General features: G+C 43.4%; 1 protein-coding gene across 1 annotated transcript; it reads left to right on the forward strand.

Annotated features, from left to right (window-relative positions):
- Positions 1–106: 106 nt before the first annotated feature.
- EIF4G2 (eukaryotic translation initiation factor 4 gamma 2) lies at positions 107–14998 on the forward strand (the record flags this gene model as incomplete). Its single annotated transcript, XM_081886260.1, has 23 exons — positions 107–143; positions 966–1242; positions 2431–2538; positions 3035–3100; positions 3487–3612; positions 5402–5504; positions 6587–6718; positions 6809–6875; positions 6968–7119; positions 7296–7406; positions 7795–7878; positions 7967–8065; positions 8479–8620; positions 8724–8884; positions 9428–9541; positions 9986–10111; positions 11110–11214; positions 11415–11630; positions 12506–12764; positions 12965–13169; positions 13390–13601; positions 13769–13890; positions 14184–14998. The coding sequence occupies 23 exons, from the start codon at positions 107–109 to the stop codon at positions 14247–14249; spliced, it is 3090 nt and encodes a 1029-aa protein (XP_081742386.1). The 3' UTR covers positions 14250–14998.
- Positions 14999–17615: the final 2617 nt, after the last annotated feature.

Below are 17615 nucleotides of genomic sequence, written 5' to 3' on the forward strand. Positions count from 1 at the left end.
ATGACTACAGATACTGGGCACAGAAGGATGTACTAAACAGAGCAAAGATAGCTTTCAGATCTTCAACGCTGGTACACTCACATTGTTCTGAAAATGCCCCCACACCATGTTCACCTATCCTTGTGAATTAGCATCGGACCACGGTTAATTTTCAGACACGGGTCATGCACATGACCAATCACTGCTACTTCCTAATGTAGTGCCTTAATCCTGCAGTTCTTAGGCATCAGAACAAAGCCATGGGGCGGTTTTGCCAGAAAACCACATCCAGGGAAATCTCCGTAGCACTGGACGCAGGATACGGGCGGGGAGGCTGGGATACAATGAGAAAATAGCCGGGCTGCTTGCCAGAAACGGGCATAACTGCCTCTCCCTCCCAGTTTCTGTTACTGGAGGAAACGCGGTGATGGGGAAGGGGAAGAAAGGCATCCAGGCTGCCCCAATTGACCCGGTGCGCCATTTGCGCAACCTGCCACCCGAGGTTGTTTTCTACGCTAACTCGAGACTGTGCCCGTCTTTGTGAATGTGGTGCTGCACTGCGGCGCTGCTTCGCGTCAACCAACCGTACCTCGTCCGCCTCCTCAGCTCTGTGCCCGCCCCTTTCTCTCCTTGTGATTGGCCGCCTTGGCAGAGTCTCCCTCGGCGATTGGTAGCCGGCATGCTAAGGAGGGTTTGGCTGCGCGCTGTGTAATAAAGTTAGTGGGGCTGTCTCAGTACGCGCTAGAAGCGGCGGTGAGTTGGTCCGATCTCTATGGAGGTGACGGAGGGAAGCGCTCGGTGGCTGCTGTGGTGACTCGGAGGCCCGTCCTGCCATTTACGCTCTCCCCCCCTCCCTACCCCAGCCCCGATCCCCGGCTCCCTCTCCCCCTCCCTTCTCTCGCCTCTCCCCAGCCCTCGCCGCCGCCGGTCCTGGGGACGCTGACGAGACTCTAGGGAAGGTGAGGGGATCTCTGTTGTCGGTTAAGGTGATGGGTTGCGGGCGGGCGGGGCGGAGCCCTCTCCGCTGGTACCTAGGAGCGCTCCGGCGCCGGTATTGCGGGTGGGGAAACGAGGAACGCTGCCGGGACCAGGCTGCCGACACGCAAAATGGCCGCTGCCTAAAACGGCCGCCATCTTGTCCTCGCTGCTGCACGTTCGCTCTGAGGCGCAAAATGGCGGCCGCCGCCGGGATCCCGGTTCCCTCAGCCGGCGTCTGGGAAGGCCTTGCCTTTGTCTGAGAGCAGCCGGCGTCGCGCGATTAAGGTGCGACGCCGATGTGCTGCTGTGTCTCTTCCTAACCTATTCATGCGCTGCAGAAGGGCAAGAGGGAGAGTAGTACCTCTGGTGGTTCATTTTCGGAGACCCCCCCCTCCTGTTCTGTGGGACTGGGAGAAACGCCGCGGCCAGCCCCACCCGGCGGCCCCCTCATCTTAATACGTGTCTCCATCTCCTGCTGCCCGGGAAAAGTCCCGTCCCCCGCCCTTTGTGCTCAGTCAGCGCTGCGGCTGGCCGCCGTTCGGGTTATGTCTGGCCGCCGAGAACAAAGAGCGGGCCTAGTCTCCGGATGGGCGCCTAGCCTGCAAACGGGCGGTGCCCTGCGGCTCGCGGGGAGGGAAGGGCCGGGGGTGGGTTGGGGAGGACGGGGGTTGGGGCGGGCTCGTGCCTGTTGGGGGATCGGGTGGGTGGGCCGCTTCCGCAGTCTTTTGTTTGGCGGTAGCCATGCCGTCTGGTCTCGCCTCCCTCGCACGCGGTTTTAAGGCTAGGCCGCCGCCTTGGGAGGACGGGAGCCACGTGTGGCGCTGATGTGGCGCTACATGAATGAAGGCTCCGATCTCGGCTTTACTCGGGAGTAAGCCTCCTGGAAGCCAGATGGGGCTATGCAGGGCGGAGAGCCTAATGCTAGGTGTCGTAGCAAAGGAGCTCCGTTTGAGAGTGTCTACAATGGTTTCCATTCTCTGTTGGGGGGGGAGGTTTTATGACCTGTTGTCTGTTAGTTTCTCCTCTTTTAAGTTTAAACCGTTCATATTAAACATATCCTCTGCAGACAGACTTGATGCTTGGTTCTCATAAGGCTACAATACAGGGTATTAAAAATTAAAATACAATATGTAGTTTTTCTTGTGTCACTTATCGAGATTCCTGGATTTTGAAGAGATTTATAATGCAGACTTTGTTTTGAATTAATGTTGTGCACAAAATATAGATGGGCAGGCAGTAACATTCTAGGAAATTAATCAGAGTAGATGAGAGATCTAAGTTATTGACAATACAGTATATTGATTTATACTGCAGTCTTAGACATGTCTGTTCAGAAGTAAGCCCTGTTGAATTTACTCCCAGGTAAGTGGAGTTAGGATTGCAGCTTTGGGCTTTAACTCTTAATCGTTTTTGTTTTGCTAGTGAGACTTTGGTAATCAGAAACTTACAATGTAAACTTTGATTGTCTCCTAGGTTTTGTTTTTCCCTATCCTGTCAATTTATTATTCTTTTGAAGATTCTTCATTGTCAAGCCGCCAAAGTGGAGAGTGCGATTGCAGAAGGGGGTGCTTCTCGTTTCAGGTATGTTAAACTAGATTTTATGGTGAAGTAGATGGAAAAGCAAAGCAGCTTAATTGTTAATGCCTTCTGTTATTTAACAACCTTGATCTGCAGTTGGAAGCAAACAGTGCAGTCAAATGTACATGGCAAGTAGTGGTATTACACTAGTGCAACTGAACCATTCAGGGCCTTATACAAGGGAGTCTGTAGGGCATGGTCAATAGCAGCCAGCTTGTTTGTCAACAGGGTTACTCCTTTCCTCCCCTGTTAATAGTGTAATCAAGATAGGCAAGACCTGTAGCCCACAACTCACATGGATATAACTGTCAGAAAACCATACAAAGGGGCACAAGAAAATAGTACTGTGCCCAAGCCACTGAGCAAGATGTCACTAGTCCCACTGCTGGAAAACTCCTTGGGTTGGTTGGATTCTGAAATACTAATCTAATACAAGTTGCTTTTGTTGCAAAACAACTCATAACTAACTGTCAAACGTTGGGGACTTTGTTTCTAATAGTGCTTCTTCGGGCGGAGGAGGAGGTAGGGGTGCACCTCAGCACTATCCCAAGACTGCCGGCAACAGGTATGTCAGCTTAGTATTTTGAATACTACCTTGGCTGTGGCTTCATGAAATGAATGAGAAACTACATTTGGGGATATTGAAGAAAAGTTGAAACATAAGGTTTAGTTTGCAAAGCTGTTAATTTCTCAGTCTGGTTGAGTGGTAAAACTTAAACCAGGAATTATTCAAATGATACTTCCGTTCCACATCTGTTGATATGTTACTTGTGAGATCCATGCTGCTGAAGAAGGTGGAGTAAAAAAGAAGGAAAAGGGAGTGGTAGAAATGTCATCCAGTCTTGAAAGCTGGTCTTGGTGGATTGTAGTTTTAAGTTGAACTTAAGTGTCCTGAATTAACATGGGAACATATGAGTTCTAACCTTTGATTCTTTTGTTTACAAAATAAAGCGAGTTCCTGGGGAAAACCCCAGGGCAAAACGCTCAGAAATGGATTCCTTCACGAAGCACTAGACGAGATGACGACTCCGCAAATGACAAAGAAAGACACGATGCAATCTTCAGGAAAGTAAGAGGGTAAGTTCTGAGAAAAAGGAACTGTGAGTAAAAGCCTATGGCCAAGAATCGGTTGATAGCTACAGATCAATATGTGAAATGCACTTCCCGATGTGCTGCTTTTTTTGGCCGTTTTAAACCATATTTGGTTAGATCACAATCCTGCAGCAATTACTGGCAGTATTTCCTGTTGGACACTTGGATCAGGCATGCCCAAGTTATGACCCACCAAGGTGAATGCAGCCGATCTTGAGTGACCTCCTAGGATGCTTGACAACCATCTTGACACTCAGTTTCAGGCAGAAAGCAACACTAGAAAGCTTTTACTGAGCTGCTGCTGGTTTAGGGTCAGGTTGGTGGGTAAAAACAGCATGTGTTGGCATGGTGTGCCTTCGGGCATCCTAGCCCACAGTTCTGAAAGCTGCACACTTTGAGGTTGTCCATACTGCGCCAGACTTAATCTTCTAGTTTTGCCCCAGTCCCACATTCTCCTTGGCACTTTCATTTAGTAGTTTCATGTCTCTGCCACCCATGGTTTATTTAGATTATTGCTTCTTCTGCATGACCTTTGTGCGGTCTATTAAATGGATTCTGTGCCTGCGCCGAGACCCATCTAAAAAACTTAAAGCTAGCCTAGAGTTTTGACAGGTACCCCACCCATCAGGCACACAAAGCAAGGGATGTGCCTCCTATCTTGCGCTTTTTTTGACTGCTGCAATAGTAGGACCGTTCAGAGAACTGCCATCACCTACTTCTGACTACCCATGGTGGGATTCACCTAACCAGGCCCGTCAGTGAAGGCCTTTTGCAAATACTTGTGCTTTTGCAATGGGGTTTTCTCATTTCTCATTTGTCTGCATGCCCACTGGGCTCCGAAAATTGAGACATGGGTTGGAACAAACTCTAGAACATTGCACAGGAGGGAGAGGGGGATTGTGAGCGTGTGGCATTGAATTCCAGCCCCTATCTTTTGATCTAATTCTTTTCCTCCTGCCCTTAGCATATTTCCTGGCTTTAAATGTTGTGAAGGTTTGCCCAAGTCGTCTCTTGCTTCAGTATCTTTGTAACTTAGTTTTCTTATATCCTTCGCTGTCCTCAGCCTGTCCTACCGTGGGGTTTTAAACCAGCAATACTCATGTTCCTTCACAGAAGTTGAACTGTAATCTACTTAGTTTTTGAGTAGCTCTATATTTGGTGCCACCACACCACCTCAGGGAGTTGAGGATGGAAGCTTTATTTATGCGAGCTCAGTACAAAATAGATAGAATACACAATATGTTTGCAACTTTTCCTGCAAAAATTGCATTGGAACACAAACTGTTAGGAAAAGCTAGTACTGGCTATGGATTCCTAAACATTTTTTAAAGCCACCTATAATAGACAGAAGGGACGCGGGTGGCGCCGTGGGTTAAACCACAGAGCCTAGGACTTGCCGATCAAAAGGTCGGTGGTTCAAATCCCCGCAACAGGGTGAGCTCCCATTGTTCGGTCCCAGCTCCTGCCAACCTAGCAGTTTGAAAGCACATCAAAGTGCAAGTAGATAAATAGGTACTGCTTCAGCAGGAAGGTAAACGCCGTTTCCATGCGCTGCTCTGGTTCACCAAAAGCGGCTTAGTCATGCTGGCCACATGACCCGGAAGCTGTACGCTGGCTCCCTTGGCCAATAAAGCAAGATGAGCGCTGCAACCCCAGAGTTGGTCACGACTGGACCTAATGGTCAGAGGTCCCTTTGCCTTTATAATAGACAAAGCTATAAAAAAGGGATTCTGCAGAGATGCTTATACAGTTTCCTTGTTTTGTTTCCTTTCAGCATATTAAATAAGCTTACTCCTGAAAAGTTTGACAAGCTATGCCTTGAGCTCCTCAATGTGGGTGTAGAGTCTAAGCTCATCCTAAAGGGGATCATACTGCTGGTAAGTGAATATACACTTGTTAGAAAAGTTATGATTAAAAAAGTAATTGTTCTACCATGTAATGCAGGTGTAACGTGGGGGGGGGGGACAAGCTTGAAAGTTACACATCTAGAACAGCTTTAGTACTGTTCCTCGCTTGATCCAGATTGGATAGAGTCCCTTATCTAATGTCCATTAAAGGGGATAGCAGGAGGGCTCAAAACATCACAGACCTTTTTATCCAATCCAGTTATGCTTCTGTTGTGAAATAAAGTTGTTCTAAAGAGGAACTACATCCCAAATTAAATTTCTACAAACAGCAACTTAGGGTCTGGTCAGTGGTTGTCTGAGCAACCACTGTGTTTATCTGTGCTTGCAACCTTTATTCACTTAGCAAGTAGTGTTGCATTTTCATGAGCTGGTACAATGATCCTTGTGACCACTCATAGAAGAGACTTAAGTAAACCAGATTAGTTTGTAATTTGACTTGCATAAACAAAAAATGGTTATAACCCTTTTATAACTATTTGAGATGAAATACTATTGTAAATAATTTTAGTTCTTGGGAACAAAAATTTTCAGGTTTTTATCATTGCATTATCTTACATCTTGAGGAACAATTCTTGCACTATATTGGAGCAATGAGTGTAGCTCCACAGCAATATCCCAACCTCTGCATCCAGTTCTATGACAACATTGGATGGAGGGGGAGGCAAGAGTATGGTTATCTGGTATCCCACAACTGTCCTCGCCAGTTGAGAAACAACAAAATAATTTGCCTAGTATGGGGCACTGCTAAGGCAGTCTGGCAACCAGTCAAATAAAAGCCAGCTCTTTGCTTCTCTTACTCATTGTGGGTTCCCAGAGTTAGGGTATCTATGGGTGTGTGCTACAGTCACATCAAAGTAAGCCTTGTGTCTCTGAATTTAGCGAATAGCCAATATGCTTGCATTGCAGTGATTGCTAACATTGGGAGGGGATAGGGAAAGGGTGGTGTTGAACCTGCAGCTGTGCACTTAGCATGAAGCAACATGGGATCTGCTGCTGCTGGGTTATTTATACTCTGGTTCTTCCAAGTAATTCGGGAAAGCCTTTTTCTCTAGATCGTAGACAAAGCCCTTGAAGAGCCAAAATATAGCTCGCTATATGCTCAACTATGTCTGCGACTGGCAGAAGATGCACCCAACTTTGATGGCCCATCAGCAGAGTGTCATCCAGGACAGAAGCAAAGCACAGTGAGTACAAACGTCTGTCAGACTAATGCCAATGTGAGAATTAGTTTTGTGTAACTACAAAGTATTAAATTACTGCCTTTTTATTTCTAGACATTCAGACGCCTCTTAATTTCTAAACTTCAGGATGAATTTGAAAACCGCACCAGAAATGTTGATAGTAAGACTTCAAAATAATTTTAATGTAATTCCTGTTTTGCTTCATATGTTATACAAACAGAACAACATCTCTTCTCTCTCTTTTTTTTAAAGTCTATGATAAGCATGATGCCCCCCTCCTCCCCGAGGAGGAGGAACAGAGAGCCATTGCTAAGATCAAGATGCTGGGAAACATCAAATTCATTGGAGAACTTGGCAAGCTTGATCTTATTCATGAATCTATCCTTCATAAGTGCATCAAAACAGTAAGTGGTGCTTTTTCTTCATTTAGGCAGAAAATTCTAATTATATGTGGAAGAATAACTGGCAACGTATTACATTGATATTTAGTTTAGTGAGATTTTATGTGACATGTACTGAAATGGTAACAAAAAACAAGTTAGTAGGTGCAATTTTAATTTTTTTGCTTTAAAAATTTCAGCTTTTGGAAAAGAAGAAGAGAGTCCAACTCAAGGATATGGGAGAGGATTTGGAGTGCCTCTGTCAGATAATGAGGACAGTAGGACCTAGACTAGACCATGCAAAAGCCAAGGTAAGCATTGCCTAAATTGCGTAGGTTTGTTGCTGTCTTGTAGTTTTTATGTTTATGCTCTTAGGAAACAAAAACATAATGGTTTTGTGTGCTGTATTTTATTTATGGCAGCTTATTATTTTATACAGAAGTGTTGCTACGTCAGTCTGGAGTAGACATTGATGAACTTGCACTGTAAAACGTTCAGTAGTAAATAACTGCTTTACAGCAGGACTGTTAACTAGGAAAAATTAAAGGCCAGAACCAAGACATTTCCTCTGGTCTTATTTAGACTTGTACGTAGAATGTTCTGGTTCCAATCTCTGTATAAATTTTAAAGAAGCTTGCTTCTGATGATGTATGTTGTAAGCCCTTCACTTGAATACACATGGCAAATTTCTCTCAACAGTCCTTAATGGATCAGTACTTTGCCCGTATGCGCTCCTTGATGATGAGTAAGGAATTGCCGGCAAGGATTCGTTTCCTGCTGCAGGTCAGAGCATAAAATTGTTTATTTTGGCAGGTTATGTATTTTTGGCATATATCCTTGAACTTAATTTTCTGTTTCTTTATTATTTAAGGATACTGTGGAGTTGAGAGAACACCGTTGGGTTCCTCGCAAAGCTTTTCTTGACAATGGACCAAAGACTATCAATCAAATCCGTCAAGATGCAGTGAAAGTACGTATTTATCTAGGCAAATGCTGTACTTAGGTATGTGGCTCAACAGACATGCTGCTGTCTGGTTGAGAAACCCTGCTGAATAGGATGAGCTGTGGTATTGGGAACGGGACGGTGGGGGGGTATTACCTGAAAATCGGATGAAACTGATTCCATGGGCAGAGCTCACGCTCTGGTTGTCCCCACTCAGCTACTGGGAATCAGCTGTGCCGTGTCACCCCATTCGGCTGGGGTTACTTGACCTTTGGGGTGGTGGGTTAACGGCCGCAGTGAGGAGAGGCAGGGAGGTTTGCTTCTATGAGCCTTTATTACATGTGCGTATATCTGGATCTATCCCAGTGGGTATCTACTTATCATAGACTTGGGATCTCCTGTTTTAACTTAATTACATAATTTAACATTTTGTTTTTAAGGATCTGGGAGTTTTTATTCCTCCTCCTATGTCTCAAGGGATGAGAAGTGACTTCTTTCTGGAGGGACCGTTCATGCCACCCAGGATGAAACTTGACAGGGATCCACTTGGAGGGCTTGCTGATATGTTTGGACAAATGCCTGGTAATTCCTTCAACTTTAGGAAGTAATAATATCTTTTCAATGCACTTTATGTAGCTATGTTAAGATACTGTAGGCTGATTGTTTGTTTGTTTTTATTAAACAGGTAGCGGAATTGGTACTGGTCCAGGAGTTATTCAAGATAGATTTTCACCCACCATGGGGCGACATCGGTCAAATCAACTTTTCAATGGCCATGGGGGGCACCTCATGGCCCCTGCTCAATCCCAGTTTGGAGAACTAGGCAAATCCTTTTTGAAAAATCCAGTAAGTGATCTTAGTGAAAGCAATACTACGCATCTGATTCTTGCAAATTCCTCTAAGAAGGATAAATAATTTAATACGTTGCTTAATGTTAAATAAGCTTCACAGAAGGCTCTTAACAATTAATTCTTTCCTACTCAAGTAGTAGGTTCCAAGGCTTTCTGTTCCACAATTGATAAAACTAAAATTCTGCCATCATTTGTCTGAAGTAACTATTGTATTTTATGAATCAGCATTAGTGGTTGTAAAGAGCTGTGAACCAAAAAGTTTCCAGGTCATGTTTCACCTCTGCCATGCTTGAGCAAGCCATTGCATCACACATATTTATACTCACTCTTATCAAAACGATCTCCAAAATAGCTTAACATACATTACTTCCTTGCTTTGAAATGAATTGTTATTATCTCTTGATAGCGAAGATAATACTGACCTTAACAGTATTGTAAAGAATGCACGTGAAGTACTTTAGACACTTAACACTATATAAAAAGAGCAAGTACTGGGATGTGGTGGTCTTCATCTCCCTTTCACTCTCCTTGAAAACAGGGGCAAAGCCAACTATACCATAATCAGAATCAGGGACTTCTATCCCAACAACAAGGGTCGTCCAAGGATATGCCGCCACGGTTTTCTAAGAAAGGACAGCTTAATGCAGATGAGGTATACACTTAAGTCTGAACAGACTTGGTCCTAAATGAAATGCCCGATGATTATAAAAAGACGCGTTATTATGAGGACCAATGCTGGAACTCCCTCCCTAACTTCTGCCTCTTAACTTTTTTCTCTTTTTTCTCTTTCCGCCTGCCCCTTTTCCTCCTCTTCCTTCTCCCCTCCCCCAGGAGTCTCCAGTGTCCTGTGAACAAGATTATGAGATATGAGGGCAATATGTTCATAAAGAAAGAGCAGTTGAAGTACACTGAAAATTTCAGATAATGGTTGGGGGCATAAAGGGCCATGGTAAAATGGCATCTCCCTCAAAACTAGTTCCCTACTTAGTCATGCTGTTGCTGAGGCTTATTAAATGCTTGTGGATACCGTGCAACTCTCGCTACAACACTAACAGAACTCTTGCTACAGAATTCTTAACCTCTCCTCTCTCCACAGATTAGCCTGAGGCCTGCTCAATCTTTCCTAATAAACAAAAACCAAGTGCCAAAGCTTCAGCCCCAGATAACTATGATTCCTCCCAGTGCACAGCCACCACGTACTCAGACACCACCTTTGGGACAGGTAAAGTTACCCATGGATGACAGCTGTGGTTAATGTTGTAGCTGGGTGGAAAGTTAGAGAATTATGACCACTTGACTGGAGCATGTGGAATGCTGTCTCCAGGGAGGCTTGCATGGTGCCTTCATTACATATCTTTAGGCACCAAGCAAAAACATTCCTGTTCATGCAGGCATTTGACAAACAATCTATGGCCTTTTAAGCTATGGCAGGGGGAGTATCGCTTTTCTTAACTATTGTGTGTGCTGTTTGATATAACCCATCCAGATGAAGATGAAGGTATAGAAATTTTAATAGTAACCTGGCAGCCCACTACCTTTAATGTGGCTGTGGGGATTGAGGACACAGTATCCTGAATAAGACTCCATAAGAGAGTTGCAGCTTATGTCTTCAGCAAGTCTGTCATTATTATGTCTGTTTAAATGTTCAGAAGACCAAAAGCTTTTACCAAAAGCTTGCTTGTTTGAGGGTATGTTGAAGTAAACTTGGAGACTTCTCTTGTAACCCTAAATTATGGAACTCGCTTTGCCACAGAGGTGTGCATGGTTTCCATGCTGTAAATTTCCAAGCATGTTTTAAAAACTTGAGCTGCTTCCCCCCTGCCTCCTCTACCATAGGAAGCTAGATCAGTTTGTTGTTTGCAGCTGGCCAGCCCCTTAGATAATAGTTATGCTTCTGTGTTGGAACATTTCCATACTGTTTTGCACCACCTTGGGTGCACCCTGCCCACCAAAGGTGACTTTTAAATGATTTTTTTGAACAGAACATGTGTATGATTAGGCCTAATGGAAAAGTGCTGCCTTTCATTGTGGAATTTTGGTCCTTTGTTGTGGATACTCTAGGAAGTTTGGGCACAACACCCTGCTAATGGTTCCATGTCCGTTTTGAGAGTTGCGTGGCCAAATAATTCCGAGTTTGAATCCAGCAACTTAAATTGTTTCTGAGTAAATAACACTTTGTCACTTGTTTAATTTTCTAATGAGGGCTTTTTACTTTTCAAGCCACCTCAGCTTGGTCTCAAGACAAATCCACCACTTATCCAGGAGAAACCTGCAAAGACAACTAAAAAGCCACCACCTTCTAAGGAAGAGTTGCTCAAAATGACAGTAAGTTTCACTAAGTATTCTTGTGTAGGCAGCTTCCAGCTTCCTATGGCTGTTACAGGAGTGGGCTTTTTGTTCTGTTTTATGGTCTAGCATGGTTTATTTGTGTTTTTAACTGTGTTATAAATCACTTTGAGACCTTTGGGTAACAAGTATAATAAATAATGCTATCATTATTAAGAGCAAGCATTTTTCTCTTTCAGGAAACTGTTGTAACTGAATATCTGAACAATGGAAATGCCAACGATGCAGTCAATGGTGTGAGAGAAATGAGGGCGCCAAAACACTTTATCCCTGAGATGCTAAGCAAAGTAATACTTCAATCATTGGATCGATCAGATGAAGATAAAGAAAAAGCAAGTGCTCTGATCAATTTACTTAAGCAGGAAGGGATAGCCACTAGTGACAACTTCATGCAGGTACTATATTTGTAATAATTTTGAGCTCTTTTGTGGTCTCATTATATATATTGTGTTTTTTAATCATTTTATTAAGCATCTTTCCCCCATTCATATAGGTGATCCGTGTCTTAAAACTGAGTGGGACCTCTTATTTCAGTGAAGGGGGATCCATGGATAGGTTGTTCTGTCCACTGCTCACTACTGGGCAGGCTGATGCAGATTGATACGTCCCCCTTCATAGCAGGATGGACAGCCCATCTCCTTGAGTACTTCCAGTCCAGATCTGCTGCTCTGTGCTCTCTCAAGGATATTATTCTCTTGTGGAGTGCGTAATGGGCAGAGCCATAAACAAAAGTCCTTCCAGTTCCAAAAAAAAGGTGACATAAAAAGATTGGATCAGGAACAACCCTTTAACCTCAGGTCCTGGGGGAAAGTGCAGCCCTGTAGGCCTCAGCCTGGCCTTTGGGGCTCTTCTCCAGAAACACCACCTTCCCAAGTGGCCCTATTCTATACCTGGCTGAATTGTGTCCTTAAATTATCATAATAGTTCTAGATTGGCTCAATGGAGGTGTACAGAAACCTGAGTTTTGTGTAGCTATACAAAAATTACATCCATAGCCCTGCCCGCTTTTTTTTCTTTCGGCAAAATGGCATTTGGCTCCCAATGTGAATAAAGGTGTCGTTTCCCCCCCCCCCCCCCAGTTTTAAATAGCTTGGAAACTAGTAGGAAGGAAGGAACTTGGAGGTGGAAGCATGTAGCAGGCTCTGGATGCCCACTTGAATATTTGAGATCTCTAGACTTGTTCTTTGTTTGCATTGTTTGACTGCCCTAATGTGTGGACATGTAATAAAAAGATAATGAATGCAAACAAATTTTTCTTTTTTTCTTTCAGGCATTCCTAAATGTATTGGACCAGTGTCCTAAACTGGAGGTAGACATCCCTCTGGTAAAATCCTATCTAGCACAGTTTGCAGCCCGTGCCATAATCTCGGAACTAGTGAGCATCTCAGAACTAGCTCAACCATTGGAAAGTGGCACCCATTTCCCCCTCTTCTTGCTTTGCCTTCAGCAGTTAGCTAAGCTACAGGACCGTGAATGGCTAACAGAACTCTTCCAACAGAGCAAAGTCAATATGCAGAAGATGCTGCCTGGTAAGGGAACATAATGTTGTTTCATTTATTTTTATTTTTCTAAGAATGTAACTGGGCCTAATACATAAAAAGTTGGGAAATAACACATTAAAGACTTAACTCTTCAAATTGTGAACAAAAGCAGGGATGGCCACAACATTGGGTTAGGTGACAAGCCTGAATGTTAATTTGGAATTTTTTTTTTTAATAATTTGTTACAGAGATTGACCAGAATAAGGATCGTATGCTGGAGATCTTGGAAGGGAAAGGACTTAGCTTCTTGTTTCCACTTCTAAAACTGGAAAAGGAGCTCTTAAAGCAAATAAAGTTGGATCCATCCCCTCAAGCGATCTATAAATGGATTAAAGACAACATTTCACCGAAACTTCATGTAGATAAGGGATTTGTTAATATTTTGATGACCAGGTAAGATGCACATCTTAAAGCAGTTCTGTACCATGAATGTCCTTGCTTTAAGTAGGTGTGCTTTATAATATGTGGGGTTAATATTGGGGTTCACAAATCTCTTAAATTCATAATTTATATCAAGGAGTCCTTGTTAGTCTTTCGAGATATAGTGCATGTCTTCTTGCAGGCACAGTGGTTGTCTATAAACAGTTGAGTCAAACGTATGCTATTGTTTCAGTTTCTTGCAGTATATTTCTAGTGAAGTAAACCCACCTAATGATGACCCAGATTCTTCATCTGCTCCTTCTAAAGAGCAGTTGGAGCAAGAAAAACAGCTGCTTCTTTCCTTTAAGCCGGTAATGCAGAAGTTCCTTCATGACCATGTTGATCTACAAGTGAGTGCCCTGTATGCGCTCCAAGTGCACTGCTACAACAACAATTTTCCAAAAGGTATGGACTTGAGTCTTCTGTTTCTCCATGCAGGAGAAAGCACTTGAGCCTAATCTTGTTATGTGAGGGTTTGGGGAGAATTCTAGCAAACGTGTGCACTGCAATCTGCACTGTTGGTGTTTTTTTAAAAAAACAAAAAAAAATAATTGTGCTTGATTTGTTTTTAGGCATGTTATTGCGCTTCTTTGTTCATTTCTATGATATGGAAATCATTGAAGAAGAAGCTTTTCTGGCATGGAAAGAAGACATTACTCAAGAGTTTCCAGGGAAGGGCAAAGCTTTGTTCCAGGTAAACCATCTCTTTGTAATCTCTTTAATTTGCTTCTACAACAAGTTCTATAGTTGGAATTTATTTGAAGTATTTGAACCCTGTAAAGTTGGCAAACGAGGGCTTTGGAATATGCCTTGCCAACAAATTCAAAATTTTGATTTATATAAAGTTAAAAGGGTAAAAGGATTAAATTTACTTTTCTTTGATTTGTAGTATGTGGTGATTTAATAATGTGCAGGGCCAGTCTCCATGAATATGTGATAACCCATTTGTCATTCTTGACTGTTAATGTTATAACGGCCTAATTACAGGTAAACCAGTGGCTGACCTGGCTGGAAACTGCTGAGGAAGAAGAATCTGAGGAAGAAGCTGACTAAACCAGCCAAAGCCTTAAATTGTGCAAACATACTGTTGCTATGATGTAACTGCATTTGACCTAACCACTGCGAAAACTCATTCCGCTGTAATGTTTTCACAATATTTAAAGCAGCAGTAGGTCAATAGGACTTGCTTCTGCATAAGGGTTTTTGTAGTACGTCTTAATCATAGTCTACCATAAAAATATTTTAGAGTATATTTAATGTTTAGATAACAGTGTATTAGCAGCATGCAATAATTACATCATAAGTTCAGAAGCAGTCTGTGTAAGGATCTTCTTTGATGCCAGTTACCATAGGCTGTTCGTTAGAAATCTGAATAGCAACACTGAATACTGTAGAAATGCACTTTGCTCAGTGTAATACTTGAGTTGTTGCAATATTTGATTATCCATTTGGTTGTTACAGAGAATCCTTAACTGTAATCGATGGTGGTTGCCGTAATAGTATATTGCCTGTATTTCTACCTCTAGTAATGGGCTTTATGTGCTAGATTTTAATATCTTTGAGCCTGGGCAAGTGCACAAGTCTTTTTAAAAAGAAACATGGTTTACTTGCACAAAATTGATCATTTTGAAGAGGTGGATAAATGCCCTTGGAAGTGGTCTTTGTGGGTGTGAAATAAAATGGTGAGAAACTGAATTGGTCCCTATTATAGTATTGAAATTAAGTCTACTTAATTTATCAAGACATGTTCATGCCCTGATTTTATATACTTGTATCTATCAATAAACATTGTGATACTTGAATATCTGTTGAAATGGCTGCTCTTTAAAATTTGTTTGCCAAAGAAAATAGATATTGAAGCTGGAATTACTTGACAGGCTTTCTGAGTGGTCCCCATTCTTTGTGTAATCTGAATGAAGACAAACATGCTTGGGGGGGTGCACTAGCATGCCATAATGCATGCTTTAGAATAATCTATAGGGCTGGAGTGCAAGTGGCATGTATTAAGCTCTTGATGAGTCTAGCAGCTTCTAGAACATTGGTCAAAAATTAGTTTGAGGGACCGGCAGGATTTAAAAGCGTGCAGGTACATCCTTACAATTCCCCGATCATTGCCTCGTGATACCACAGGTTGTAGCAACAGCCACTACCTTAAATGGCTTACTCTGAAAAAGCATTTGCTTTATCCTGCATGTAACTCCCAATATATTAGCTTCTGGGGGACAAATGTGAAAATAATCATGGCGCTGCTCAAAGCCATCTGGTTAACTTGGTGGAAACAACTGTGGAAGACAAAAAAATTGTCTGATCCAGCAACAGCCTCTTATTTCACAAAAATAAAAAGCAACTGCAAATAATCACCAGGAGTCTAAAACATGCTAATACTGTGTAGCAAACTTAATTGTGCCTGCATAGTTTTCCTAAATCTAGTCAAAGGTTGGCTTTTTCATTCTTTTAAAGCAAGAGACATTTTTATGTCCTGTTATGGCCAATGGATGCTCTTGTTCAACTGTCTAAACCCTAGGCAGGCAGAAGACCCTCTGAGGTGGACCTCAGTGTCTGGGCTGAATGATGGGGATGGAGATGCTCCTTCAGGTATACTGGGCTGAGGCCATTTAGGGCTTTAAAGGTCAGCACCAATGTTTTGAGTTGCGCTTGGAAACTTATTGGGAGCCAGTGAAGGTCATTTAGGACCAGTGTTATATGGTCCCAGCAGCCACTCGTAGTCACCAGTCTAGCTGTCACATTTTGGATTAGTTATAGTTTTGGAGTCACCTTCAAAGGAGCATATTGCAGTAGTCCCAAGTTGAAGATAACCAGAGCATGAGCCACTTCGGGAAAATGGTGCACCAGCAGGTAGGGTTCTGCTTGCGCACCAGATGGAGCTGGTAGACAGCTGCCCTGGACCCAGAAGTGACCTGTGCCACCATGGACAGGTGTGAGTCCAAAATGACTCCCAGGCTGCACACCTGGTCCTTCAGGGGCACAGTTACCCCATTCAATGCTGGTGGGATAAAAACAACTTTGCTACTGATTGCTCCGGGCAAAAGTCTCCACTTGTGTTTCTAATAAATGTGTATCCACAATCCTCTTAAATCCCCTATAGAGCAGCAGAAGCTGGCCAGTATATTAGCAATGCACTCCTTCAGTATATTTCTGTGTTTTTGTTCATATTTTAAAACAGGTTTTTGTAACAACCATTAGCTATGTGTTTATTTCTGTTCACACAAGCTTCTGGTGGGCATGGAGTTTCCTACTAGAGCCCAGCAGGTCAATTTGCTTTTGTAGGAGAAAGCTATCTTCCACCTTGCAGACCAAAGTGGAAGCAGCTGGCAACCTCGCAAAATCTGATGGGGATTTATAACACACAACTAGGGCTATTCTGCATTACCCATAGATCTGTACATTTGCAATCAGCTGTCTGCAAAAATAAAAACTAGAATGACATAAAAGGACAGTGTGCAGATCCGCACCCAGGACACCCTCTTGCTCCATTTTCATGGCAATGGAAGCTGTAAGAACCTATCACCCACCAACATACGGTAACCTTTGTGGAATGGTGCCCAGTACCTGGGATGGAAGCAATTCCCTTTAAAAGCCACTGAACAGAAATTTAGGGTTAATTCTGTTTTCAGCAGAGGTTCCTAGAGGGCACCAGGCACCTTTGGAGTAGGGCAGAGCAGTACCTCTGCAGGGAGCGTAAGATTCTATACCCACAATCTTACTCCGTACTTTCCTACCCAATGCTGCAGGGTACTGCTTGGAAAAGGTATTCACAGGCACCCAAGAATTGGTTTTTAAAAACTCAGGATGAGAAAATTGCCTTTAACTCTTTGATCATTGTCAGTCTCAGATCAGTATTGACGCATAGATTGCTGCTGGATTTCATCTTCATAGTCTTTGCTGGAAAACCTCTCTAGCAAAGGTAAAGGTAAAGGTACCCCTGCCCGTATGGGCCAGTCTTGCCAGACTCTGGGGTTGTGCACCCATCTCACTTAAGAGGCCAGGGGCCAGCGCTGTCCGGAGACACTTCCGGGTCACGTGGCCAGCGTGACATCGCTGCTCTGGCGAGCCAGAGCTGCACACGGAAACGCCGTTTACCTTCCCGCTGGTAAGCGGTCCCTATTTATCTACTTGCACCCAGAGGTGCTTTCGAACTGCTAGGTTGGCAGGCGCTGGGACCGAGCAACCGGAGCGCACCCCGCCGCAGGGATTCGAACCGCCAACCTTTTGATCGGCAAGTCCTAGGCGCTGAGGCTTTAACCCACAGCGCCACCTGCGCCACCTTAGCAAAGATAAGTTCTACCAAATGGCAGCAGCATTGATGTCATCAGCAAGCTCGGGATACTCAGTGATAATATAAAGCCAAAATTCAGTTGACAGCACTTCCAAAATTTAATTATCCCTGAGGGTCCTAAT

This window comes from Podarcis melisellensis (genome assembly GCF_964234715.1).
Source record: "Podarcis melisellensis genome assembly, chromosome: 1".
Taxonomy (NCBI): domain Eukaryota; kingdom Metazoa; phylum Chordata; class Lepidosauria; order Squamata; family Lacertidae; genus Podarcis; species Podarcis melisellensis.